At 38.4% G+C, this 11,907-nt stretch overlaps 1 protein-coding gene across 1 annotated transcript; it reads left to right on the plus strand.

Moving 5' to 3' along the window:
* The first annotated feature begins 9,028 nt into the window (after positions 1–9,028).
* On the plus strand, positions 9,029–9,373 carry rprml (reprimo-like). The gene has a single exon (XM_073856652.1). The coding sequence runs from the start codon at positions 9,029–9,031 to the stop codon at positions 9,371–9,373; it is 345 nt and encodes a 114-aa protein (XP_073712753.1).
* Positions 9,374–11,907: the final 2,534 nt, after the last annotated feature.

An 11,907-nucleotide genomic window follows, 5' to 3' on the forward strand; every position in this document is an offset into this window, starting at 1 on the left:
TGATTTTAAAGAAAAAAAAATCTTAGTATTTTTGTCTTGTTTTCAGTAAAAATATCTAAAAATTCTTAAATTAAGATGCTTTTTCTTGATGAGCAAAAGACATAAGAAAATAAGTTTAGTTTTTAGACCAAAAATATCCAATTTAAGTGATTTTGTGCATAAAACAAGCAAAAAAACTGCCAATAGGGTAAGCAAATTTTTCTTGAATTTTTCTTGAATTTAAGGCAAGGCAAGGCAAGGCAAGGCAAGGCAAGTTTATTTGTATAGCACATTTCATACACAGAGGTCATTCAAAGTGCTTTACATAGAAATGAGAAAACAGTATATAAAAGAGAAAAAAGAAAATGTAAAAAGAATAGATACACAATTAAATCACAATAAAAACAAAGATACATGAGAATTTAGAATAACAATTAAAGAAAATAAATGTGATTTTAATAAAAACACTTTAAAATGTTAAAAAGAATAAAACAGAAGTAAAAGTGACTTGAGTTAAAAGTGCAGTCAGTGTGAAGCAGCACAGTGCTCATTCAGTAAATGCAGAGTTAAACAGATGTGTTTTTAATCTTGATTTAAAAATGTTTACTGTTGAAGCACATCTGATCTCTTCTGGAAGCTGATTCCAGCTAGAGGTGGCATAATAACTAAATGCTGACGCACCTTGTTTTGAGTGAACCCTTGGTATTTCTAACTGACCTGATCCTAATGATCTGAGTAATCTGTTAGGTTTATATACAGTTAGCATATCTGTCATGTATTTAGGTCCTAAGCCATGAAGTGATTTATAAACGAGTAACAATACTTTAAAATCTATTCTAAATGTAACAGGAAGCCAGTGTAAGGACCTGAGGACTGGAGTAATGTGCTCAGATTTTTTGGTTCTGGTCAGAATTCTGGCAGCAGTGTTTTGTATGAGCTGCAGCTGTCTAATGGTCTTTTTGGGGATCCCCGTAAGAAGTCCATTGCAGTAATCCACCCTGCTGGTGATGAAAGCATGAACAAGTTTCTCTAAGTCCCGTCTTGATACAAAACAGCTAATTCTGGCAATATTTCTGAGATGGTAGTAAGCTGATTTGCTTATTGCTTTCACATGGCTACTGAAATTAAGGTCAGACTCTAAAATTACACCAAGATTTCTGACTTTATTTTGTGTCTTTAGACCCCTAGAGTCAAGGTATGTGTTAACTTTGAGAGTTTCATCTTTATTTCCAAATACAATGACTTCGGTTTTGTCTTTGTTTAACTGGAGGAAGTTTTGACGCACCCAACAGTTAATTTCATCAATGCATTTACATAGAGAGTCAATGGGGCTGTAGTCATTAGGTGACAGGGCTAAGTATATCTGGGTGTCATCTGCATAGCTGTGGTAAGCAATTTGGTTCTTTTTCATTATTTGACCAAGTGGGAGCATATACAAATTAAACAGAAGCGGTGCAAGAATTGAACCCTGTGGGACTCCACATGTCATGGATGTCCACTCAGATTTATGGTTACCTATGTTCACATAGTAACCTCTTCCTTGTAGGTATGTTTTAAACCATTTGAGGACCATCCCAGAGAGCCCTACCCAGTTTTCCAGTCTATGTAAGAGTATGGTGTGATCTACTGTGTCAAAGGCAGCACTAAGATCTAGTAGCACCAGCACTGATATTTTACCTGAATCAGAGTTTAAGCGAATATCATTTATTATCTTTATGAGCACTGTCTCTGTGCTGTGATGCTGACGGAAACTAGATTGAAAATTGTCCAGATAGCCATTTGAGTTTAAGAATTTGTTCAGCTGATTGAAAACAACCTTTTCAACGATCTTGCTTATAAACGGAAGATTTGAGATTGGTCTGTAGTTGCTAAGTATGGTTTTGTCTAGGTTACTCTTTTTTAGGAGAGGCTTAACAACTGCTGTTTTTAATGACTCTGGAAAGGTGCCTGTGATCAGAGAGGTATTTACTATTTTTAAGAGGTCAGTTTCTAAGCAGTTAAGTACCTTTTTGAGAAAAGATGTGGGGAGTGTGTCAAGGCTGCTAGTTGATGCTTTAAGATGTTGTACTGTTTCTTCCAAGGTTTTTATATCAATTATGTCAAATTCTGAGAGAATGGCTAATTTCTGAGGTTGTTGCAATGATATCTGACTGATCACAGTACAATATGAGGCCGTATTGATCGCCATTCTGATATTACTGATCTTCTCAAAGAAAAAGGTTGCAAACTCATTGCATTTGTTGTCAGAGAGCATTTCACTAGGAACTTGATTTGGGGGGTTTGTTAGTCTCTCTACAGTAGCAAAAAGAGTGCGAGTGTTGTTTATGTTTTTGTTTATAATGTTTGAAAAGAAGGTCTGTCTAGCTGTGCCTAGTTCTACATTGAAAGCACGAAGACTGTCTTTATAGATGCTATAATGTACTTCAAGTTTTGTTTTCCGCCACATACGTTCAGCTTTTCTGCATGTTCTTTTCATGTGCTGTACTGCTGTTGTGTTTCTCCAGGGTGCTTTACGCCTGCCAGTGATCACCTTGACCTTTACTGGAGCTATACCATCAATGGCATCTTTAACTTTTATGTTAAAGTTTTCAAGGAGAACATCAACAGAGTCTGCCGATATGTTTGGCAACATTGATATAGCATTCATAAATACCTCACTGGTGTTCTCATTTATGAACCTTTTTTTAACATAGACAGATCTAGCATCAGTGGCAGGACAGATCAATAAATCAAAGTAAACACAGAAATGGTCAGATAGGGCTTCATCCTTGATTACAGTGGATGAAATGTTTAGACCCTTGCTAATGAGCAGATCAAGAGTGTGTCCCCGATTGTGTGTAGGACCTTGCACGTGCTGGGTCAGATCAAAGGTGTTTAAAACATTTAACAGTTCAATTGCAGCATTGTTTTCTGCATTGTCTATATGAATATTAAAATCTCCAGCAATAACAAAATAATCAAATTCAGAGGAAATTGTTGATAAAAGTTCTGTGAATTCATCAACAAATGCTGAGGTGTATTTGGGAGGTCTATAAATAATTGTAAACAAAATGCGTGGTGTACCTTTTAAAGCAATACACAAATATTCAAAAGACTGGTAATCACCAAGTAACACTTGCTTGCATTGAAAGGCATCTTTGAATAAAGCAGCTATTCCTCCACCCCGTCTAACATCTCTACAGACACTTATAAAGGTAAAGTTGGGTGGGGCTGATTCATTGAGGACTGTAGCACTGCAGCTGTCATCTAACCAAGTTTCATTTAGAAACATAAAGTCCAGGTTGTTAGTGGTGATAAGATCATTAACTAAAAAGGATTTGTTCTTTAGTGAACGGATGTTCAGAAGTGCTAACTTAACAGTAACTGGTTTTGGCACTGTATCAATCTCAGAATGACGTATTATAGGCAGTAGATTAGATAGAATTGCTGTGCGGCTGGAGACAGCCTTCATCTTTCTATCACATGTCAGGACAGAGATAGGGAAAGCTAAAGGGACATCGGGCACCCGCTTGTTCTTAAAATATTTATGATTGTTACTGCTGACGTAGCGGGAACCCAACACACATCAGTTACCAGTGCTGTTTGCAGATGAGGGTTGGTGTGGTCCCTGACGTTGAGGCAGAGGTCGGAGTGCTCTCTCAGATGGAGGGGGAGGGCAGGCTGGGCCCGAAGGCTTTGGTGGTTGAGGAGCCCGCCGTTTCTTGGTTGATATTTGGGGACTCGCAGCAATAGAGTGGGAGAGCTTTGTTCCAGCAGATACCAGTTTCTCCATTTTCTCTGAAAAGCCCAGAAGTGGTGATGTTGGAGAGAGGGAGAGAGAGTGTGACGACATCAGCTGTGATTCTGGTGTTCCTGAAGGCTGGGAGGGAGTGTTATCATTCCTCTGGTCATTATCAACAGAAACGTCCTTGGGTGTTGATTCACAATCCAGCTGTAGCGAGGTCTGTGGGCAGGGCTCAGCCTGAGCTGTGTCTGTGAACAGTAGTTGTGACTGCAGAGTTTTATCCTTGTCATCTGAATGTCCATCCAGGTGCTGGTGTAAAATCCTGTGGTCATTTCCGCTGTTCAGTAGTGGACTGGCACACTCAGCTGATGGATGATGCATGGAGAAAAAGATATTGTCTTTAAGCAACCTAGCACCTAGTTTGTTTGGGTGGATACCATCTGTGTTTAAAAGTTGCCTTTGGCTCCAGAAGATATTGAAATTGTCAATGTAATTCAGTCCTCTCATGGTGCAGGTTTTTTGCAGCCATGAATTTAAACTTAGTAGCCGAGAAAACATATTTGTTCCCCGGGCTGGGAGAGGTCCACTGATGAAAGATTTAACTTTCAGTCTTGCAAGTGTTTCAAAAAGTTCATTGAAATCCACCTTAAGGAGCTCAGACTGCTCTTTCCGAATATCATTCTTTCCCACATGTATGACAATCCGACTGACAGACTTATGTTTCATCAGAATGTTGCCAAGTTCCTTGTTAACATCAGAAACCATTGCACGAGGAAAACAGTATGTACGGGTAGCCTTGCTTTCAAAGTTTCTGATAATATTGTCACCCACTATCAGCGTGCTTGGCTCGGCTGCTGTCTGAGCGGAGCGCCGCTGCCTGTATGATATTGAGCGTCTGTTAGCTCTGTAAGCTACTGACTGATGTGATCTGTGTCCATTAACATTTGGGGATTCTTCACCCAAACTCATTAGTGCTTCAAATCTATTTTCAAGCCGTACAGGGGGTGGTAGAATACCAATATTGGCTACTCGAGTTGTACCCATATCTGGGGTAGATGATGCTAATGCAGCAATTTGTGACACTCGTGACAGTCTAATGTCTTGAGCACTTTTGGGTCTCGCACCCTGTTTATGCCATCGGTTTGTGTCCTCAATTACTTTAGGTTTCTCTGAGCTCACTATGACCTGTTTATAAGCATTAGGTTCACAGGACTCACCAGCTTTATGTTGAGAAGGACCACGATGAAGCTCCGCTGTATGTTCTGGCAGGGTCGGCAGCGCCACAAGTAACTTTGTTTCCAGAACCGCAATCTTTTGTAAAAGTCTGTGGCAGTTTGAGCAGCAGGTGGATTGAGATCCAAAAGAAGGCATTTTTTCTTCTTTTCTTCTGTTTGAGTGTGGGCAGCTGTGTTGTCCTGTTTTAGGATTGTCAGCTGCCGGCAATAGCAGACTGGTAGACTGCTATGATAGAAACCCCAAGTTGTTGAATATTCCAAATATCAATATAGTTCCAGGAATTTGTAGTTTTAGTTTGAGAGCCCAATTGTTTAGTTTGAGCACTGTGCTGAACTGCTGGTAGTTGAATCAAAAGATAAAAGCGAAAAAGCAAAAGCGCAAAGCACAGAGCGCAAGTAAAAGCGTCCGAACAGTAGCAAAGCAGGAAGCGAGATGGTGTTTAAGAAAAAATGGTGTTTTAGTGTTTAAGAAAAAATTTCAAGATTCTTTTGCTTACCCCATTGGCAGATTTTTTTTTTTTTTGCTTGTTTTATGCACAAAATCAATTAAATTTGATGTTTTTGGTCTGGAGACTGGACTTATTTTCTTGGGTCATTTTGCTCATCGGGAAAGGGCATCTTGATTCGGGAATTTTTAGATATTTTTACTGAAAACAAGACAAAACACTAAGATTTTTTTTCTTGAAAATCATTTTTTGCAGTGTGGGTTAAAATTGACTCAATGCCGTGTTGTTTTAACCCAACTGCTGGGTTATTATAACCCATGGTTGCATAACAACAACCCAACATTGGATCATTTTAACCCAGGACAGGGTCATTTTTAACCCAGCATGTATTTTGTCCAATATTTACCCATTAGGGGTTAAAAACCCAGCCATTTTTAGAGTATAAAGACCTTGCAGCAATTACTCCTGGTCTCTCCATTTTTCTTTTTTACTATATCATAGATTTTTATCTCTGCTAAATAAATTGCTGTATATGTAGCATTTTTGTATAACCAACCAAAAGGATGACAGTTTTTGTGATAAGAACTTACTTAGAAAATCAGTAGCCATTTGATGCTTGAATTGAATGCTGTATAAATGAAGTATTTAAGTATTTTGTATGGTAAAACACCAAAACTATCACTGATCCCTCATTATAAACTTTTCATTCGCACATGTATGTCAACTAAACAAAACCTAGCCCATCTGTATTGTGACATTGCAATAGATAGGAGACGATACAAGACACAACCAAGAAAAGAGATAAGCAGGATGACAGAGAAGACCCTCCTCTATTATTTTTTAACGTAATCCTTTAGTACTTTTCTCCGTACCAGACTTTCAGACAGAGAAGTTTTTATCTTGACATCTCAATTTTTTTCTTATGAAGGAGGTTGTGAGAAATAATAAGAGGTAAAAAAGATAAAGTGGAGGGGCCTGATTAGATCAGCGCTAAAGAAGCTACAAGTGGACCCAACGATAGTCACCCCATCCTTTCTATCTTTTTTCTCTCCCCATCTCTGGCCTGTTGCTTAGTTACTGCCTTGTGTGCTGGAATTGTGGAGCTTTGTTTGAAATAGAAAGGTAGAGCGATAAGCCACCAGTACACAGGCGAGATCGCTGCCTTTGTGTGTGTGCATTTAAGTTCTCTTGACAATGCTTCCTCAATGATATCTATTACTCACCTGTGACACCACTTCCATTCATACACATTGTGCTGGGGAATGCTTAAAAGATTGTTTGAGCTCCAGACCTGATCTGGGGTCAGTGTGGGCTAATAACACATAATGCATGTTTGGATTAAGCGCGGCTGGACAACCTGATCTTTGACCAGATGAAGTGAGTGTGTGTGACGTGTTCTCCCAGCAGATGGTTGAAGGGAGAACCATTAAATCGTAAGGTAGAAAGCTTGTGTTACTCTGTGTATGTGTGTGTGTGTGTGTGTATATTAGTAGGTATGTCTTGAAGCACAAGGCATGGGTTATATTTGTACATGCACACACATCATGACGCATGTGCACTTACGCATGTATAAGCATTCAAACATGGGTGTACAGGTATCTGTGCATGTATAAGGGTAGATGCATAAAAAGATCAACTAAATCTAAGACAGAATAATTTTTATAGTACATGATGTCGGCTAAATAAGAAACTGGAATTACAACATAAACTCGCTGAAACAGATGTGAGTGCACACACAGCTTCATGCTGTGTGACCTCTTTGGGTCTTTTGGTTAGTGCTAGACTGCTAATGCACCTCACTGGGTTATCTCAGAAAAGTGCCACTTAGACCGTGCCAGAGAGAATGAGTGAGAGGGAACAGGTTTGAACCCCCCAGTGACTTGAAACGGTTTTAACTATGTGCCAAAAGAAAAGGTTAGGCATTTGTATTCATCCTGTTTTCTTCTGTACCTCAGTTGAATCAACCAAAATAATTACACTGAAAGCTCGAGAACAGTGCGTCCTGTTTAACAGTGAGTGCATGAGCGTGTCTGCGTATGTTTGCGTGCATGGCTGTGCCAGACTTATCAAAATATATGTCGTTGGCTTGTTTGTTAAAGTTAACCACTATGAGCATTGGGAAATGGCGGTGAAGCCTACTTGGTTGCTAGGGGACATCATCTTAAATTTTGTTGCTAGGCTGCCAATTCCCTCAGTTAGGTAAATACATCTCCCCACTTTTCTAACCATGCACCCTGCAACCTTCTCTGTCTCTTGCATTACGCATTTTTTCAGTTTTTCAAAGAAACAACAACAACCATCTGTCTTCATGCATAAATGTTGCTTGTTGCTAAGGAGCATGGTGATCCATCCAATATGTTTGTGCGATACATAAACGCATTGATATTCATACAGACTATCCGACTGTAATAATTGCTATTGTAAATTCAGTCTCAAAGAAAGAAAACGAATGTTATTAAATACACAAAGATGTTTGTTATATGTGTGAAGTCCACTAAAGCTGTGTGTAGGACTCTGATACTGTAGTAGATTTACAGTTTGAAGACTTTTTGGGTTCTGTGTGCATGCTTTTTTTAATTAATCCACTTAATTGATAATTTTAAAAGTGATGAAAGTAAAAAAAAACAATATTTAATGCGCTTTTACACTGTGCGCTATCTTGGAAAAATGTCTATCTCTTATGACCCTTGCCAGAATGTATTAAACGCTTTTGTCAAATCGTTATTTTCTCTGACAGGCAGTGAAAATTGCTTTAAGCAAAAAAGTTTTATCTAGCTCAGAAGGGGAATAAACTAATTTCAGCGTCTCGATTAACTAAAATATATTTGTCTGTCATTTGTCAAAGAATGCGAGGATTCAGTATTGAACGTTTAAGTTTGACTGTTACAGAAAAGTTTTCTTTGGTTTAATACCCTTCGTTTGTCGTTTCTTAATTTATCTCCGTCTTATCTCTCCCACGGTTCTTTCTGTCAGTGTGACATTTGCCAACAGCCGCGCGCGCACGCCTGTCCGCCCGCGCGCTCTCAACCAACTCGCCTGGCATCATCTCACGCACTGTCTTCACTTTCTCAAATTATTGTCATAGTTTTCCTGAATTTACTTTACACTGCGTGAATCCAATCCAATAAATTTTGGTTACACAATTCTTCTTGTAGGCTAATTTAGGCTGTACAACAATTTCTTATTTTGGGAAACCACGCATGTTTCCAAAAGCACATTCTTTCATATATAAGTCACCATCAACTTTAAGACATGGAATGTTGCTCGTTTTTTGATCTGAATAGAGCATCTTCCAGGTCTGATGGTCTCCCAGGCGACACTCATGCTGATCGCTCTCTCGTGGCCACCCCCACCCTTTTCCACATGGACCACACAAAGCACTAAACCTGCGCACAGGTCTCAGTTCAGTTGCATTGCCGCACTAATCGTGTGCGTTACCCAACAATCAACTGTGAACGCAACAAATGCGCCGCACTTTTATCCAATTTGCATTGATGGTGTGAATCACCACAGATGATTTTAGAAACTACTTGCGTTACTTCTCATCCTTATGAAACTTGGCCGATTCAACAGGCAGTTGCCGAAAGTCAGTTGATGCCATCAAAGTCTTGATTTTTTTGTATTTTAGTATTTTTGCGTCCAGGATGAACGCAACATTTTTCAATCACACCGTTTTTAGGCACGGGGGTCTGCTAAACCGCAGCCACGAGCTCGCGGGGACGCTGGTGGACTGCTGCGCAGGCAACGGGAGCGAAGTGACCGCGAGCGACGGCGGCGGGTCTTTAGTTCTGGCGCAGGACGAGCGCAAGTTGTTCGTTACGCGTGTGGTGCAGATTGCCGTGCTGTGCGTCCTCTCGCTCACCGTGATGTTCGGGATCTTCTTTCTTGGTTGCAACCTCATGATCAAGTCCGAAAGTATGATTAACTTTTTGGTTAAGGATCGGAGACCATCCAAAGACGTCGAGGCAGTGATGATCGGGTTGAGTTAGAGACAGATGTCACCTGTAATGCGGGACTGAATGGCTTGAGCACCGACTGGGAACGGAGATATGCAACGAACACTCTTTCTTCTTGTTGTAAAGAAATCCGACGTGAATGAATTGTTAAAAGCAAAGATGAGGGATACAGTTGCACGTTTACTTAATGAGAATGTATTGTTTATTCATGTTTACGTAGCTCTTTGTATTTTAGATACATTTGCGTATAGCCTATATATTAAGGGAAACAGTATTGAAACAAGTGAACTTACAGTGAAGTGTTTACACGTTTTTACCTCAGAAAAAGCAGCGTACAGTTATTTATAAATAATTGCATTGTTTGTACCAGACAATCACTTCCAGAAGCATGCATTGTGACTTTTGCACCTTGGTATCGCGGGTGTTTTTATCTTTATATAATGTCAAAATGTATTTTTGTTTCGATTTTAACTTGTGACCGAGAGCACGCGAGAGGAGAGGCGCGCATCTGCTGGTAAACCCTGCTAGACTTTTCCCGGTCGCTGCTCGGCTCGCACCTGCTGCAGACCGCTTTCTTCCCTCGGCATGCGCGATGCTCGGTGTGTCCAGCACTTTTGAAATGAAACCTCAATGCTGCATGCTGTTTTTTTGTAAACAACATTGAAACTTGAAGTAGTGTAGCATGCTTTGAATAAAGTTGTTGTTTTATCACTTGATTTTCTTAGGTCACCCAATACGCTAACAGAAACAACTGGGCAAGTGCAGATTAAAATTTTGCAATGTGGATAAAATTTGTATAGCCTTATTTATGCATATGCATTTCAGTGCTTATTCAGAGAGGAAAATTCTCATTAAGTATTAATCAAAATGCTAAACTGAAAAAAAAATGTGCTTATACAAAACTCCTTAAACTTGGTTTTAAAAATGTCAAGCATGAAAATGTAAAAATTGCTTAAATTTACTTTTTTTCCCACCAGACATTGAAAAACAAAGTCTGGAGTAAATGGGAACATTAATTTAAAAACTTTTACTTATCATTTAACACTTTTTGTAACATAATTTAAAAAATGAGTCCTAAAAAAATCTCATTACCGTAACAGTCAGAAAACATCAACACTGACATATTTTCAAAATGACATGACAAACCTGAAAGAACATAATTTGGAGATTCTGCACATCTGCGTTTAAAATCAAAGTATTATGCTTCTATTAATTAAATTAACATTTAATAAGCATCTGTTGCGGTAATGATAATCAAAATGTTGTGTAAGCATTCTGACAAGACAATATTTCAAATTAACTGTAAAAAATGATCTTACCTGGTAGCCATCTTGAAGTAACTGGTCCATGTGCTTGGTCACTCAAAATCAAACTTTATTAAAATTCTGTATGTGTGCTTAAACTGTTCTCAAAAAGTGTTGTGGAGGATGAGAACATCAGGCATGGACACATAATTTTCCTAATTTTTCTTCATTATTATTGTACATGAATGTTCAGTGGGTGTTTTTTCTGTCATCTAGAGTAGTCTAGCGAGGCATCCATTTATTTTTTTCTTGGTATTTTTGTGTTAATTTGATTAAATTACAACATAACGCATGTTCAAACACAGCCGGACACATTGCGGTAATGAGAATTTCAGCAGAAAATGAGATTAAATTTACAATTATAAATTCTTATGTTAAAAATCACACATTGTGCAAGGTAGAACACAGTATTGTGTTAATTCTGATGCTTTTTAATGTTACTATATTACACATTTTAAAGCTAAAATCATTAGTGCCGTGGTGTTTCAATGGTTTCGTGAGAATCACCCAAATATACAATTTGGGCTTACTGGTGGTACTCTCATACAATTTCATTGAGTCGAACAGTGCAGCATCACAGGCCATTATAAATGGGGGAATTTATATAATATTAGATTTTGTAAAGAAGGATGGCTGATAAAATACAGAATTTTTGGTCCTACTTTTGGAGACCACTACAAAAAAGGCTTTCTTTTGTTACTTTCTTGTTCACATTATAAGATAACATTACGCAAAGACTTATTAAAGGTTTTTAAATGCAAAGGTTTTTAAATCAGTCATATACACTATAGGGTAAAACAAAAGTATACTATAAGGACAGGTGCTCTTTAAATGCAGATAAATGACTTACAAATATTTTTCTCCTCTTACAAAATACATCAGAAAATATGGTAAACTAAGGTGCTTGCCAGCCTGCATACTTCTGTAAAACATTGATATTGCCACTAGATGACACACCACACCTGGTTAAGCTTTGTGGCCTGAGGAATTTTAAGGTTTTTACAATTATCAGTGATTCAAAGGTTACTGAAGAATATTGTACACTCTAATATTAGATACAGTGTTTTTTTTGTCAAATGCACTAAATGCTGTCTCAAAATAGACACAGCTCTGCTTTATTTTTGGAACAACACATTTTGTGTTACTTTAACACAAAAACAACACAAAATGACACATAATGTATTAAAATTGCACATGGTGTGTTAAAAAGCCTAACACAAAAATGTGTAATAAAAACTTAACACTTTTTACTGTGTAATGTTG

This window comes from Misgurnus anguillicaudatus, chromosome 19 (genome assembly GCF_027580225.2).
Source record: "Misgurnus anguillicaudatus chromosome 19, ASM2758022v2, whole genome shotgun sequence".
NCBI classification, from domain to species: Eukaryota; Metazoa; Chordata; class Actinopteri; order Cypriniformes; family Cobitidae; genus Misgurnus; species Misgurnus anguillicaudatus.

Coding starts and splice junctions, on each gene's coding strand:
- rprml (XM_073856652.1), top strand. CDS start 9,029: ATGAACGCAACATTTTTCAATCACACCGTTTTTAGGCACGGGGGTCTG.